Here is a 17,291-nt window from a genome sequence, read left to right as displayed (position 1 = left end):
AATTAAATATATGATCTTAACTCATTCTTAATACTCCAATACGTTTGGAATAAGATGGGAATGAAAAAAAAAACCTTTTTACCATCTGATGATAATGCCAATGTTTTCTCTGTTCAAGACATCACTTACACTTGAAGAGAAGCAAAAGTTAGCAAAAGAACAAGAACAGGCACAAAAATTGAAAAACCAGCAGCCACTTAAGCCTCAAACGCATACAATCACACCTCCAGTAAAACAGGTAAGAGAATGTATTTACTGTATTGAGCTCTCTACATTGTTGCCTTGACCCTACTTCCTTACAGGTATTGTATGTATTATAAATACTGCATTTGCTATTTGTTTGCATCTTTGTTTACTAAGAGAAAAACCCTTATATTCTTTTATGTTAACTCTCTGTAAAGTCATTGTAGGTAAACAACAACAAACTTTAGTCTGACCATGCGTTCATTAAGCTAGGGTGTTTGATTGTGGGGTTTTGAGGTTTTAAAAAAAATCTTTTATCCATTTATGCCTACCTTGCATTCCCTATGTTAGTAGCAATGGGCCTCAAGATTTTTATTTTTATTTTTCTTAATCCTTTATCCATGTTGAAAGCCCATAGTACTGAGATACTGGGTGTGTCTACATATGAAAGTAGTGTGATGCAGTAAGCTCCAGTGAAGTTCACACTGAAGTTTATTGCCCCCAGGCACAGTGTTTATATGCACACCTGGGACTGCAGGACATTGAGCTTGGGCAGTGCCGTCTTGGCTGGCAAGGGGTCTGGTGGGATCAGCCTGCCAGCCTGGAGCTGCTCTACCCTGGCTCAGTGTGCTGCAGACTGGCTGGCTGGGGCACAAGGGTGCCACAGGGTGGGGCTGCCTGCTGGTAGGCATCCCCATCCTGTAACACGCATGTGCCCCAGCCAGCCCTGTCATGTCTACATGTGAATTGTGCTGGAGTAAATAACTCTGCCATAGGATAGTACTTGTGTCGGGCACTAAACCTACAGCAGAGTTAATTAGTTTTCTCTGGCCTAATAACTCTGGGCAACTGTAGCCCATTGCAGTTATGAAAAGGGACAGATGTGGTGGATTTTTTTTATTACAAGCATGCAGCTCCCACTGACTTCTGTAGGAATTGAATATGTAACTCAAAGCCAAATCAGAGGCAAGGATGGGCAGCAGCTCTGTACAGGGCAGTTCTAGCTGCCATAGTGCCATGGAAGCACAGCCAGCCCACCACAGCAGCAGTGGCTATTGTACACTTATCGCCCTCCTCCACCCTCCCAAAAAAAGTGTCCCCCAGAGCTGCTGTCACCACCCTTCAGTTGCATTACTGAGTTAAATTTAGACCCATACATATTGAAATATAGAATTTGTGTTACAGAAACTGATTTGCTGAGAACAGTTATTGCCTGTTGGTCAGATGGCCAGCATGCATGTAGTGCAACTGCTACACTTTCAGCATGATACTGTGTGGGAGCATTTATCCATGTGAGATTCCCCTTGACCATAATAGAAACTGTTTTGTACAGTTAATGCATTCTGTATTGAAATTCTTTGAACAGTTATAATAAACAGTGTTTGTCAGACATGGTTGCCAAAACTCAAATTCTGCGTACTTAAAAGACTGCAGTTACCAAAATGTCTTCTCTGTAATGTTAAAGAAACTACCATGCATACATTTCATGATTAGTTTTAGTCAAACGTAAGGTCAAATGAATTCTGGCTTCTGAAAAATATATTAAAGGAACATCGCCTTGAATTTCAACTGCAGAAGCAATGTGATAAGATATTGTTAATGCATCTGTAAAAACAAAACAAAACATTAAACTATTTTTGTATGTTTTTCAGGCAAAGGACTTAACAGAAACTTTGATAGATAATATGTCATCTTTGACCAATCATTCTATTAGTAAACCTAAAGTTGCTTCTTCAGGCAGCTTCTCTTCTGTCCCACCTATGGGTATTGGAATGGGGTTTTCATCACCTGTTGACAGCACAAAAAGAAACATAACAAATGGCCTGAATACTACCATAGGTCTTCAGACTTCTGGATTCAGCATGGGGGCTGGTACCACAAACCAGAATTTCTTCAGCAGTCCAAGTGGAACTGGAACAGCCAAGGTTAACATAGTACCAGCCCCCAATATGCCAAACTACAGCCCTGTTAGTGCAACATCTGCAGTCTCACAGCTGACCCAGCAAAACAGACCTGCAGATATGTCTTCTCTAGATAATCTTTTTGGTCCTCAAAAACCCAAAGTCAGTATGAACCAGCTGGCACAGCAGAAATCAACCTCGTGGGTTAATCAATTTGTACCCCCTCAGGGGTCCCCAGGCACAACCAGTTCAGTGTTGGGACCACAGATGAACATAGTAGGACAACCTGGTTTTGGTATGCAGGGTAATCCTTTCTTTAATCCTCAGAACTTTCCACAGCCAACAAACACTATGACGAGCAGCAGCTCAGCTAGCAATGACTTAAAAGATCTTTTTGGGTAAAATGTTTTGCTTTCTTTTTCAATGATTGCTACAGTTTGAATCATGGGTAAGCTGATTAACATCTTATTATGATTTGGTGAAAATTTAAGAAAATTTCCCATCTGGCAAAATAAAGTTTTTTGCACAGGAAAAAAGACTGTTTACCTGCTGACTGGATAATATTGTGGAATTGCTTAAGTGTAAAGCCACCTTATGCATTAAATAGTTTGCTTTATTTTCCCAATCTCAGAGCTTTGAAGTCAGGATACATTTAACCTTCATATGTCTATTCATAAAAAAACTAAATTTTTAGAAATTTGTGTGTGTGGTTTTTTTACTCCATAAGTTAAAAAGGCACATCTTGATTTAGCACACATTGAAAAAACTTGTGTGTCGTGTAAAACTAAACAGAATGGATTTGTTCTGTTACCACTTAACCATATATTTGTTGAATATGTCATGACCTTTAATTTATACCAACAAAACAGCATGGGAAAAGTTTGATTCTTATGCAGCCTCAGGTTGTCAGTTGCAGTAGTGATTTTTGTACGGGTATGTCTCTAATCATACACAGGAGGCTAAGGAGCTGAAATTATTTGGTTTTTCACTTGGATTAGTCAGGGCATGTCTACACATGCATTAATACACTGCAGTTACTGCGCATTAAGTTTAGTTCCTGTAATAACAGGTACTAACTCAATGCGCAGTAACTAGTGTTACTGCGCAGTAGCACCAGCATATGCCTTTTTAGTGATGGTGCTGCACAGTAGACTAATTCTTCTGCACATTAGCACATGTTTTGCCATGACGCATTAATGCACAGTAGAATCAGTCTATTGTGCATTTAGCATCTTGTGTAGACACCCTCAGTGTATTCTGACATGAGTCAGGTGGCAACAGTAAATATTCTAATAGCAATGACTGGTGCCTTGCTCCAGTAGTCAGACAGACTTGCACTTTGCTTTGTAGTATTTGATCCCAGTTTTTAGGCCCAGAGAAAGAGCCACATACTGCTTAAAGTCCTATTTAAAAAATGGCATGTAACAGTGATGTAAATCAGAAGCAAAATATTTCTTGTTTTCAGTGGCGAAATTGGTAGTTTTTTCACTGGTGCAAACTAAGAATCAGAGCTATTACTAAGCACCATAGGAAAAAATAGTCCCTAAATTTAAGTGTTATCTGCCTCAGTTTTGATACAGTTGGCTTGTATATATGGAAATATTTTGAAACAATTAGCATTTTCTGGCTGTAGGGAAGAACTGACTGCATTTAGTGTGGCATATGGCTATATGAAAAAGCAGTAAGCCATGATTCCTTAACTTGAATGAACTTTTAACATCCAATTTAGTGTTCACTCAAGCTCTCTTATGAAGGATAAATACCTATGATTTGAATTCTCAAGTGAAAATCTGTAAGCACTAGAACATATTTGATGAGTACATAGCTGTTTTAAACCCTTATTCTGTATTGCTACAAATTTAATAAAGTTCTCCAGAAAATCAAGCAGTATTTTTTTTTCTACCTTCCCAAGAGGTAGATGTTCAGCTTCCCCATGATGGAATCTCTGCTCTGTCGGTTACCACTGTTGGGTTCTAACTTTGTCTTTCCTAGGAATTTCAGGAACTTTCTTATGTAATATTTTGAAGACTATAGCTGGATATTTTGAGAAGGAAAGAATTAGTTAACTTTTGTTTTTTGTTTCTTTTGGGGTTTTTTAAGCCTACATTATTTTTCAAAGCCTTTCTCTGAAGAAATTCTTTCATTTGCTGCTTAAGAAACCAAAGGGCCTTATGCTGTAAATGTGACTTGTATTTGTTAAATTATACTTTCACAGTTTTAAATGATGATAACTTCAAGCGTATCTCTTGATGAAATCTTGATGTATTATAGCTGCTACTTTAGTCCTTTTATTTTTTAAAATACCTGGGACCAGTGAAATTGTGGTAATAAAGAAACACATTGTGATGCTTATGTGCTGTAGATCCATGGTCGATATTGTAGGTTACATTGAACTAGTTGCATAATTTGTATAATGTTAGGAATACTAAATATTTGAATTTCATATGTGGTTAATGGCATTCTATACTCAGAGTGATCTTAATACCTTTCTTTTTAAAATAAATCAATGTGATCTGATTTCTGAGAGCTATGTTTTGTTAGGGCAACTGAAGACAAGACTTTGAAGAATTACTTGTGCATTCTCAAATTACAGCAAAGATAACCTTATGATGAAAATGACACTTGTTAGTAGCAGAATATGTTTCCAAAATAGAGGAGGGCTCAAACTACAAAATTCTGACTTAGATTTTAGTAGTTTCCTTTTTACCTCCTCCCAAAGATAGAACGTGGGAAAATTTGAATCCAGTTTTGGACTCCAGCTCTCCTGAACTTTGGCTGTTTGAGATCTGTGGTTTTGGTTTGAGCCAGTCTCTAGTTCAGAGCATAAGATATTACATGGAAATCCTTTTTTATGCCTTTTTATAAAGTTTAATTTAAGAGGTAAGATTTATATACAGAGGTAATATACTGAATAAAGGCCTCTGCCTAGCTTGAATAATACAAAATACTTTGTATGCAGCGCTTGATTGCATAATATCTGTTTCTCTGTCAGTCTCTTTCTTGCAACTATACAATATCAATTTTTATCAGAAGGGATCAGGGAAAAAAATACTAACAAACAGAAGTAAAGCATGTTCATAGAAATACAAATCAAATATTACCAGTGAATTTCAAATACTATTTTTTTTTATTTGGGCTAAACTATCACCAAGGACTATATTATGGGACAGAAAAGACCATTAGTTTACACCTTTTTTATTTTTTTAAGGCATCTGCTTAATTCAGAAGGGAGGGGAGGGAAAGGTTATTTTTCCCCCAAAGTGCTTGTTTCTTCTGGCCCCTTTGCTGCAGCACTTCTTTAAGAAGCCCACTCCATGATGTATCCCCAGTTGCTGCTTCTTACCCAGATGTTCCTGAGGGTTGAAGGTATGTATATTCATATGGCAAGTGGGTTTAGTTAGGACTGCTGGATCAGCAAAAATGTATGCCTGGAACTTCCAATGACTGTTAGGAGAAAGGGTGAAGGAGAAAAAAATGTGTTATAGAAGATAATTCCCCCCCACCCCCAATCTGTCATTTCCTGTGGAAGGATGTCTATGAGTTAAGAAAGAAACTGGTAAGATATGTCACCATCTATATATGCCCCACCCCCTGCACACTTTATTTTTACCCACATTTTAAATATTATTTCTAAGTATAGCAGAATAAGGGATCAGTCCTAAAAACATAGAATTTAGACTATGGGTTTGAAATTTGTGATATTGCCTCTTAAAAAATTAGGGAATATTGGTAACTTGATCAAAATAGTCATTCATTGGAAAATAAATCGTACTGCATTGCCACAAATGCATTTTTATAGCATCTGCCTTTCACACTTCAGTTAAATAGATGGAAAGGTTGTACACGATCTGTAAATTCATGTTTATTTAATTTCCCAGCATCTTAATCCTGTGCTTACCACTGTGTTTGGAAACTCCCATTGACTTCAGTGGGCTTTTGCACTTCAGGATATTCAGTGCAGGTGTGGGGTCAAGCTCTCAGTTAACTCTCAGTTGAGATGCTCTCACATTTTCAGTTAGAACAGAGAAAAAAGAGGAAGCAGTATGTTCTCCCTTTTTTATTTTTACTTGCTTCACTACAGTGCATTTACTATAAAATGAGAAATGTAAATACTTGATAGAAAGCAGCCTCATCTCTCTTTGGGTACAAGAATTAGTTCTGCTGTTCTGACATCTACACGTCTAGTGATCATAAACCTAACCCCTAGCCCTTCCCATATTGGAATTTTTGGTTCAGGTGCTAAAGTACCAGAGTTGCTGAAGCACCTTTTAAAACCCCAAAGACCAAATGAGCCTTTAAAAAAATCTGCTGTATTTAATAGGGCTTGAAACTCCTGCTCACCCAAACTGCTGTGTGTGTTTGCCTGGGTAAGTGCCTTAGTGGAGCAATGAAACTGCTGACTTCTTGGGCAGGGTTTCTGAGCAGCCCCTGTGCCAACTTCATTCCCACTAAGAAAGAGATGGTGGGGCAAAATGGCCCTAAGGGCCATTCCTTTCTATCCTCATTGGTGGCAGAGAATAAGGTTATTTCATTGCTTTTCCAAATAATGAAGGTTGGGGATAAGGAGCAGAGCAGTCTATGGGGAAGACCAAAGACCTTCTCCATATGTAGAAGGGCAGCAGCACAAGAAGACACCTGAAAAAAGGTAAAGGGTGTCCAACTGTCCATTATTACCTGGGGAGCAGTCTATTAGGAAACGTGATTGTAAGGAAGTGAAGATACAGCTGGGTAAATGAAACGGGCACATTTTGAGGCACTGTGGCCTTGCAGATACATGACAACATAAACACTTTACCCTATGACTAGACAGTTTACTCCTTGGGCATGTTAAATAGTTCTAGTTCTGGACTGCAACCTCTTTCCTTCTCCAAGTCTTGTCTTCCTATCTGTGCAGATTGCCGCTGTTAACATGTTACTATATTAAAGCGTTTGCAAGTACCACATTGGCCTTTTACTAAAGTAACAAAAATATGGTAAGGGAGAGAGGTATTTGCTAATTTTTGTATTGTGCTTTGTACATGTATGTTTAGATGCCATTTGTTTCATTTGCATTTCACAGTGAAAAAAAAAATGAGAGGTTTGATTGTGTCAAATCCCATAGGTCTTCCTTATAGGCAAAAGGATATGCTCTCTAAATTCTGCTTTGTGCTTAGTGCACTTAAATCTGCCTGATTTGCAGCAGAAGGGGAAGAGACTTTTTCCTTAAATAAGTTTAGGAACACTGGATCTCTCATGCTAAATGTGAAACTTCTGACTTGAGAAGGGATCGTGTGTGTGTGTGTGTGTGTTGACACTTGTTTGTGGAGTTCAAAGTTATCGAAACATCCCGTAAGAAGACGGGATCTTATCCCAGAAAAAAAAAGAATATTTAACTATATATGCATAACATTTTTGTTTCTTTGTAATGCTATATGCTTCATTTTATATGTTGACAAGTAAGAACTTTTGTTCTGAAATATTTTTAGAGAATTTACCCAAAAGCTTAGATGCATTATCTGTTTTTTCAGCGAGTTTGTCCTTTTGTACTTCCATTTCCTTTAGGATTTGAGTCATGTTCTAGGAAGTCACACAAGACATTATAGATTAAACCTAGGCTTTGTGCCCTACATCCTTTTTTCACTTGCTCCCAAAACCTAGTAAATAAGTCCCTAATTCTGGATTTATTGTATTTATTCTCATAAGTGCTAAATTTCAGACAGTTTTAACTACTGTACAGATCTCCAGGGGTGAAGTTGTCAATCAAACCTGCTTTAACGTGTTATAGTGAACTCAGGCCTTGTGCAGAATATTTATATTTACTTGTCTAATTGTACAGTCTCTGTAAGTAGTGGTGGTTTTATGTTTAGATTGTAAAGCATTACAATTTTCATGATGTGTGTAAAGTGATGTTACTGTAGTGTCAGTTGTGATCCATAGCATGGTATTATCATATTTTGGTTTATAGGACAGCTCTTCAAAAACAAATTTATTCTTGTATCAACTTTTAGATCAGTAATCTTAAATACGTAAAATGTACAGTGACAATTACAAGAAATTCATATCACTTTGTACTGTGAATGGAATGGTGTAGTTTTGAAATCTGAATGAGATTGCTTATTGAAATAAATGAACTTTTCTTATTTTTATTATGGAAGATATTTTATTCCCAGCTTTCCATAGAAGTAAGCAACTCTTGATTGGGGAACTTTTATTACCATACCCATTTTATTAGACCTGCCATTAATCTCACAGTAAGGCTGGCATGATTTGACCAAGGAATGATAACTGAGTTAAGTTCTCTTCTAACATGTGGTGCTTGGGTATCTCTGGATTTGGCACATATATTGCAGTACCGCCACAGAATGGACATCATATGATGTGGTAAAGAGCCACAAAAGTTGGAAAAACTGCAGCCAGCTTTGCAGGAATATTTTCCTAAATATTCAGGTTCTTTAAAATTTCTTTAAAACTTCCTAATCATTGTGTACTGGTAAGTGTGAAGTTCTGTTATGTCTTACGTTGCAAAATTTCTGTTTTTGTTGGTCTTTCCCAAGCAGGCAGTCAATATTCAGGACTTCACAAGTTGTTTTAGTTAAGAGGTGAAATTATGCTTCCCCAAACATAGCAGGTACAAACAGGAGGCAGTTTCTTTGCTCATGGTTCAGAACTTTTTCCCAGACAGCATTCTGCTTCAAAAGTGTGCTCATGATTTCCCCCAGGGCTGCACTACCAATGCTTCTTTACCTGTCCCCATCTTGATGGTGGCTTTCTGCTTTTCACATATCAATGCACACAGCTTTCTTTTTTAACTGCCAACCCATAAGGAAAACCCTTCCACCCAGATCAGTTTCTTGTTGGTCTTGTTGGGCCAAGTCCCTTGGGTAGTACATATATTTTTTTCCTAGATATCATAGCATGAAGGAACTTAACTGAAAGAAGTATATTTATGGTGCCAGTCACCCTCCAACAGATCTGTGCTTAGTTGGAGATTAAAAATGCAGCTTCTGGGATTCTCCAGTCTAACTATCAGGAAGAACAGTGGATTTAATACATTTGGACTTAAGTAAGACTTTTGATATGGTCTCTCACAATATTCTCATTAATAAGGAAATACAGAGTAGATGAAAGGACTGTAAGGTGGATATCCAGTATAACTGGTTGGATTACTTCACTTGATGAGTTGTCATCAATGCCTCAGTGTCTAGTTGGGAGGAGGTACTAAGTGGGGTTCCCCAGGAGTTTCTTTGGTGTGATGCTGTTTAACATCTTCATGAATGATTTGGATGTTGGGATTGAGTGCATGCTTAGCGAATATGTAGATGATACCAAGTTTGGAAGTTGGGTGGATTTGCAGATACTCTGGAAGCAGAGCTAGAATCCAGAATGACCTAGATAGCCTGGAGAAGTGGTCTGCAATCAATCAGGTGACATTCAGCAAGGACAAGTACAAAGTCCTACCCATTGAACTGAATAATTGAATGTTTAACTACAGACTAGGGAATAATTGGTTAGATTACAGTACTGCAGAGAAGGAATTGGGAGTTAGAGTTGACCGTATGCTAAATATGAGCCAGCAGTGTGCTCTTTCAAAAAAAAAAAAAAAGAAAAAGAAAGAAAACCAAAAGGAGTGTTACTTGCAATTCAAGGAAGTGATTCTCCTGTTTGGCACTAGTGAGGCCTCACCTAGAGCATTGTTGTCAAGTTTTGGGCCTCACACTTCAAGAAGGATGTAGAAAGATTGGAAGAGTATATCAGAGCAACAAAAACAGAGAACCTGAGAGGCTGAAAGAGCTAGGGGTTATCTAGCCTAGATAAAAGAAGCGGGGGTGGCATTTGATAGTCTTCAAATACCTGAAGAGAAGATGGAGATGGGCTTTTCTCTGTGCGCATATAGGACTGGACCAGCAATGGTCTGAAATTGCAGGAGAGAGAATTTAGTTTGGAGTTAAGGAGGAACTTTCTGAGGGTGGTCAAGCATTGGAACAGGTTACGTAGACAAATTGTGGAATTTCCATTCCTGGAAGTTTTCATGAGCAAGTTGGACAAACACTTGGTTGGGATGGTTTAGTTGGAGACAATCCTGTCTTGAGCAAGGGGCTGGAATAGGCCTTGTGAGGTCCCTAACAGCCCTACTTTCTTATAATCCTGTTTTAGGATTCTTACTTTTGTTGTAAATTTCATGTTTGAAAGTAGGAACACTAACTTTCCACTGTATAGCTACTCACCTTTGTTTAAAACAATTGTGGCAGCAACCATTAATCAAATTGGGAGTACATGAGAGGCTGCAAAGACATGCATTGTAGAACCAAGCACAAGTGTTTTTTCTATCATAGAAGGCAAGCAGCTGGAAGTCGACTCTTATAAATGACTTAGGTTTTGGTTTAACATTTCCAATGTTACATTTCTAAAAGAAAGGCAGAAGGAATAAGGAAAAATCAGACAGATAATGGCAAGTGGCTTTATCTATTATAGTTTTTTTTGGTTGTTGCCTCTTAGACCATGGACAGACGTTACATCCTTTTCCTGGCACAAGAAGTGTGACCGTAAAGGTGCCGAAGCAGTTTCTGGCAGAAGCCTAGTGCTTCCAACACAAACTACTAGCTGCTTCAAATGGCAGCTTCACTGTTTTATAGTGCCATGTATAACAACTATTCAGTTGCATGTGGTATGATGGGAGGGGCCTAGTATCCCACAATCCTCCATTCTTCCTTCCCTTCCAAGTGAGAAGGAAGAAGGGAGAGTGGATGTATCCTCAGTAGTCTGCCCAGTGGTGAGCTGTCAGGGAGCAGAGCCCTGTAAGGACCTTGTTACTCTAGCCACTTCAGTCTCAGCTCTCTCTGACTCTTCAAATGGCTGCTTGGCTTCCTGCTGCCATTTGAATGCACCAGATCTTACTGGTACTGTTCAAGCAGTGGCACAGCTTCCCACCCTGTGAACAGCTTTGGGGTTTCTTCGTACTGTTCAACGGGCAGTGGGAATTTTTTCATCCTAACTCTACTCTTTCCTCCTCCTCTGCTGTCTCCAAAAACCTGCTGGCCTGCTCTTCCAGTCAGTGGAGTGGGCAGGCCTGGGATTGGGGGAGGGGGGGTTAGGATTACAGAATTCCCTCTGGAACTGCAAGAGCCCAAGCAAGATCTCGGGTTCTGGCAGCATCAGTGGTGGTGGCGAGGGCAAAAAATAATACTCCATCCCTCCAGCCCTGGGGGGGGAGGAGCTGGGAAGAGAGCTGTCCATTGTAGCTGCTGCTTTTCCACATTGCCATCTGCTCACAGATAACCCAGCCTAAGAATTTCCTGGAAATTTAGTGCTGAATTGAACACCTGTCCATACCCTTAGTCAACAGAGCAAACGAGTAGATGGGCAAGCAAGCAATCTGAAACCCTTTCCCCAGGACTTGCATAAAGCCATAGAATGAGAGTTGAAATAAAAATCCAACTGGTCAGAGCCGATTCCTGGAGACCTTCCTGGCATCTTAGGCCTTCCCTCCTATTCCCCTGTAATGCTTGGCACCTAACACAGCCACTTCCATCCCTTGCCCATGTGACAAGCATCTGACTGGGTTAATCTTTCACACACTAAGGTTTAAGAATCATCTTTTCTGCCTCAAAGCTAGCACTTGTATGCAGGCAGTCCTCAATTTATGAGAGAAAGGGGGCAGCAAAACAAACATCCCTGGATCAGTTTCTCAAAAAGCCATCAAGTAGCCCTAAGTCTCCCCAAAATCGCCCCATAGAAGCCCATCTGAATTCCATGCCCTTGATGGTGTGCCTTCACCTTCTGATAAATAAGATTTTATGTGATTAGTTACTGCCCTGTTTAATCAATTTATATACAGTACCCTTTAGAAAGCTTTGTAATGTACAGTGTGTATCATAGTTGATTAAATAGTTGATTTTAAATATGCTGTTTATGGTCATTTCTATAAAAAGGTGGGCATCAGGCCCTTGGTCAGCAACATAACCCCCTATTATAACATTGTTTCTATAGGAAAATCAGATTTGACTTGTATCATTTTGACTTACAGCGCCTCTTCCAGGAACGGAACCCACCGCAAGTGCAAGGACTGCCTGTAGTTGTGAGAAGCCACTTAGATGCAAAGGAAAGGAAGGCAAGGTTGTCTACTGTGAAAGAAAACCATGCCTAGTTGCAGAAATAACTTATTTTATTCTTTTTGTACTTCAGAGATGCATTTTGGGTGTAGCTGTCAAAAGTAGTTAGCCCTTATGCCTCCAGTGAGGGGAAACTGTTGAATGCTCTGCAAGATTGAAAGGCGGGCCTTTAGAGCAAAAAGTGTTGTTAGAACCTTTAGAAAACATTAGCCTAAGCATTTTGCCCAAAAATTTCACAAGTTTCTGCTATATCTGCCTCTGCTTCTGCTGTAAGAAGTTGTTGGTTGATTTGATTGGTTTCTTTAAGTGGAGTCCCTCAGTTCAGGACTTGGTGCAGTGTCTGCAAAGGTCTATGTTTTAGTGCATGCTGCAGTAATTTATAACTACAATTAAGGGTAGCCAAAGTACCTGCTGCTTTCTGATCTATGGACAATATAACTTAAATTCATCTTTGGCTTGAGTAGCTTGGTATGTGTCTTGGAAGGTAATTGTGTGCAATTTACCATACAATTAGTAACTGTTTTAATCTTGTTTATCTCTGCATCTAAAAGCATTAACTTGACTTTAAAGTTTCATAACTTCCTTGTTTGACCTTCTGCATATGTCTTAAATTTCAGCAGCCATAAGAAGGTCTGACATAATAATTGACCGAGATGTTTTACCTGTGGTGAATTTTTGAAAGCCGTAGAGTAGGGAGGAGGGTTTTAGGTCTTCTTTCCTCCCCCTTCCCCATTAACATATGACTGGGTTAATCCTTCACAGTAAGGAGACGTGAGGGGTGGGAGGGAGAGTAGGAGGGGCACCAACATTGAATTCAGATTAAAAAATCTATCTTTTAATTTAAAAAAATGCTTTTTAAAAACAATTTTAGTTCAATACCATAATGAACTTCTTGAACGAGAAGCCAAAAAGATACCTACAGGACAGGAAAATGAAGTATCCCTTTCACAGGTGGTGGCAATGATTTGTAGACTTTTTTTAAAGGAGAAATCCTATTAAGCTGTCTTAATTGCCTACATAACTCAGACCATGAAATTCCATCCAGTAATTTCTATATTCAACGTAACTTGTGAGTGAGCTAGTTTAGACTTTTAGGAAAGCATCCCATCTGCCCTGGCATCAATTATAAATGATTTTTGGGTGTCAGTTCAGGATTCAAATCCACTATTCTTCCTTTATCAATTTGATTATTTTGTCTGGTGAAATGTACTACAGATTTTCTTTTTGCTAGTATCCAAAAGGCATAAATGTTTTATAAGAACAATGACAATGGCACATTTTTTAATGGTTTGGCCACTGGCAATTCTGAAGGGGGGCAGAACGAGACCACATTTTTAGTCAACCTAAAATGAAAACATTGCCAAAGTGTCATGACACTTTTCCTTAAAGAAAGCTGTTCATTGCAAACCTATGGTGCTCTGTTTCTAAATGTTGTCACTTCAGATGAGAATACTAAACTTACCAGAAGGTGTCACTGTAACATAAACAATCAAGTGAAGATGCTACACTAACCAAAAATTGAGAAGAATTGAATCCCTAGTTACTTCTGAAAATTTAGTCAATGTTTCTTTGTAAGTTGTAAAGCAATTTGCATATCTTTTTAGTTGTTTTATACTATTTGTACAGTATATTTGATTACAAGATCTTAAAACCTTTAATATAAAACAATAAAAATATCTTCATGGCATACAATATGTTTAGATCAATAAAAGTGTTTGCAAAGCTACCTGTTTCTAGAAGTGGGATAAGAACTTTTTTTTATGAAGGATTATAAACGTCATGTAGCTTTCACATACTATGTGGAAGAACACATTCAGAAATATTAAACTTTTATATATCACTATAAGTACAAATAAGTTTGTACTACATTAATAGTTGCTGGTAGGTTAAAATACTGTGCCAAGTTTCTATTATGTTTGTAGTTAGTATGTTCATTAGTATCACAGTACTTTCTGTAGTGTTGTTATTCTGATAACAGTGGTTAGTCTCTGTGCTATTAGTGTCCTGGCTAGGAAACAGAAAATTAGAGATGAATTCCCGAGCTCACCTGAAGTCAATAAAGTTAATGGTAAAGCCTTCAATGAAGCCAACATTTCATCTTGAATTGTGACTTCAGCTGACCCATCCAGAGAGTGCTATTCTGACTGAAATAATAAAATATCTAGATTCTTACCTCTGTTGTTAGAATAAAATAGAAATCAGAATCCCAGGATCCTTAAAATCCACCTTGACCTATTGAGCATTTGTTCTAAGACAACAGATTGTACGGGTTCCTACATTTTAAAGCTCAGAATGACCCTTTTGATCACCTAGATTGACTTTCTGAATAAAACAGATTCCAGAATTTTACCCAGTAACTTTTGCATCAACTTCAACAACTTCTGAAGCTTGAATCCATAATGTACATCAGAGCTGGTCAAAGGTTTAACATGTGGCCCCAGGCTCCCACCTTGCTGCTGCCGCCCCTTTTTCTGGCAGCTGAAGCAGCCGGGGGCTTGAGGGCCTCCTCTTCATTTTTGCCTTGTGCTGCCTGACCCAGTCCCAGAGGACAAAGCAGGGCAGGGCAACCATGGTACAGCCCATGGTGCTGGGGGAGCTGGCAGCCCAGAGCATTCATGCTGTGTGGTGCCACAGGCGAGTCAGGAAATGATGCAGAGAAATGCATCATATAGGGGTGGTAGCTGGGGGAGTCCCTGTGCTCCCACATGGTGCAGCAGGGTGTGGCTTGCCTTCCTGCCCATGTGTATGGCATGCATTTTGGGTGGCCCATGGCCCCAACTAATATGCCCCCAGTTAGAATAGTTTATGGGGCATGTGGTCCCTAGCTGCTTAAAAGTTGGATAGCCCTGATGTACATTATTATTGTTTATTAGTAATATGGTAGCCTGTAAGAAGGGCCAGCCCCAGGGGTGGCTGTGGTGCCCCCTGGTGGCTACTCAGTCTGTTTCACCCTATCTTTTAAGTATCCTCCCCTTCTGCTTTCTGCCATGCCTTGATGTTAACAAATATTTAGAAATGGGAGGCTGCCCCAGGGATCCGTGAGCAAGATCTCATCTACTCACAAACCAAGGTCTACTTGCTCATTGCCTTAAGGGCACTTTTCTGGCCTTCTTGTCTCACCTTTTAGCTACACCCAAGCCTCACAGATGTTACCAATTAATTATCAGTAATCAGTCAAATGGTCCCACTCAAAACCACTGGTGTTACCCCAGCCCTAAGGCTATATCACCCACAGAATTTCTTTGGTGTTTATCAGGAGCCTCTTTCTGTAGCCTGCTCAGGAGCTGCTCTCACATCAGCTTCCAGGGCCAAACTGCTTGCCCAGCTCAGGACCTGGGTTTATATCCTCCCTAAGCCTGGCCTCTTGCTGGATAGGTGACTTTTCAATTGCTGCCTGAGCTTTCTCAGAAGCCTTTGCTCCCATTAAAATAAAAGGTGCTCTAAGCACCCTCTTACATAGCCCTTAAAGGCTCTATACAAGATAAGGACATGAGAGTAAATACAAACAGTAAAGACATCTCTGTGTCACTTCTGGACTGTGTTAGGAACCACTATAGTGAAGCATGGCCTGCCTGTTCTGTGTACACTAGACCTCCAGACAGATTTTGCATTTGAAGTTGATCATTACCATTTGTAAATATTTCATTTGCATATTTGCAAAGAAAAACTTGAAATGTGACCCCTAAAGTCTCAAAAATTAAGAGACAATTCAATTTAAAACAAATTAAAACCTTCATTTTTTTTAAGCCCATCTCACCATTTCTTGGGCCCTCACTCATGATTTTTTTGTAGGAAGACAGATAATACAATGAATATAGAAATGTTTTTCAGTAAACACTTTATTCCATATTTTCTCTTTTTACCTATTAAGATGTGGTCCCTATTTTTTCCCAAATCATTCTTTCTTCATCTGTCATTGTTTAATTTTTATTTCTTTCTTCTGTCTGCTGCTCCTCAAGTCTTTTAACTTACTCTTTCCTATTACTCCTAAAACCTCTGTTCATTTATTCTAATATTGATCACTTCCTTACCCGAAGCTTTGAGAGCTGCCATTTTTTTAAGTAGAGAAGATGGAACTGTACTGCTTAGTGCTCTGGTTGAGCATAGTCATATGATGTATATGATGTGTGATATATTGAAAAGCATGTAAGAATCATTTTTGGGGGGGGGTCAAAGAAGCAAAAGGAACCAGTGTTGAGACCCAAGAATAGGAACAGGAGGCAAAGTGAGGAGCACAGGTCAGGAGCTGACTGCATACTGGGAGCCCAGCATGTATTGCAACAGGGGGAAACTGCTGAGCCATTTCTTAAATGCAGAGCCTCAGCTCTCACTCAAGTTCCTGGGGTTTCAAGGCTTTTTTTTTTTCTTGCTGCAGTATGGGGATCTGAGATCTGGCTAGGGCCAGGCCCTCCCAGGTCTTCTAGACTTTTGGCTCTACAGCAGGGAATCTGGAAGTCCTAGAACCTCTGGCCCTAGGAAATACACCCAGAAATACAGACCCTATTATGTACATGAGCTCCACAGAGTTGGGACTACCATGAACCAAGCAGTCCACCTGGTAAGCTGGTAGGAAATAACGAGGCATTTCATTTACGCTGCGATCAGTGTGTTAATCATGGCATAAATGGCAAGGATGTGACGCATGCACCCAACTTAAGGCACAACAGAAAGGCAAATGAGCCATAAGAATGTTCCACATATATAAAATATATAGTGTTTCTTTGTATGACTCATCAACTGATGGTCAGCCCCAGCCACAGACCACACTGGGGCAATATGAGTCCCTAGTATGATCCCAGGGTTAGCAATTGTCAGCCCCAGCCCAACTTGTAGTTGCAACTTGTGGCACAAAATTGTACCTCCTGCCATGCACATGTGGCATGACAGGAGGCAAAATTGTTGGGATTGGGTCCCATAGATCCATTAAACAAACATGGGCTAGGGGCCTGCCAGGTAGGAGGTAGGAAGTTCTGATAGGAGTGTTTGTTGTTTTTTCATTTTGTGCTGAGACAATTTCTCCAAGTCTGCAAATCTGCAGTTGTCTTCGGAATCTCTTAATTTCTAACACACCCATTCAGTTTTTTGGAATTTTTTTTACTAGAGTATATTGAATATGAAG

The 17,291-nt window shown here is 39.4% G+C and overlaps 1 protein-coding gene across 3 annotated transcripts in view; it reads left to right on the top strand.

The window, feature by feature from the left end:
• SCYL2 (SCY1 like pseudokinase 2) overlaps positions 1-8,209 on the top strand; it is a 66,423-nt gene extending 58,214 nt beyond the window's left edge. For all 3 annotated transcript variants that reach the window (XM_090042841.1, XM_090042840.1, XM_090042842.1), the window contains 2 exons: positions 119-238; positions 1,836-8,209. In XM_090042841.1, coding sequence (XP_089898967.1) covers positions 119-238; positions 1,836-2,486 — 771 coding nt within the window. In that variant the 3' untranslated portion in view covers positions 2,487-8,209. The remainder of the gene's footprint in view (positions 1-118; positions 239-1,835) is intronic.
• Positions 8,210-17,291: the final 9,082 nt, after the last annotated feature.

Source organism: Crocodylus siamensis, chromosome 4 (assembly GCF_052110815.1).
Source record: "Crocodylus siamensis isolate JL-2025a chromosome 4, ASM5211081v1, whole genome shotgun sequence".
In the NCBI taxonomy this organism is placed as follows: Eukaryota; Metazoa; Chordata; order Crocodylia; family Crocodylidae; genus Crocodylus; species Crocodylus siamensis.
The sequence above is the reverse complement of the archived record's forward strand: the minus strand, read 5'-3'. Positions and strand labels throughout refer to the sequence as shown.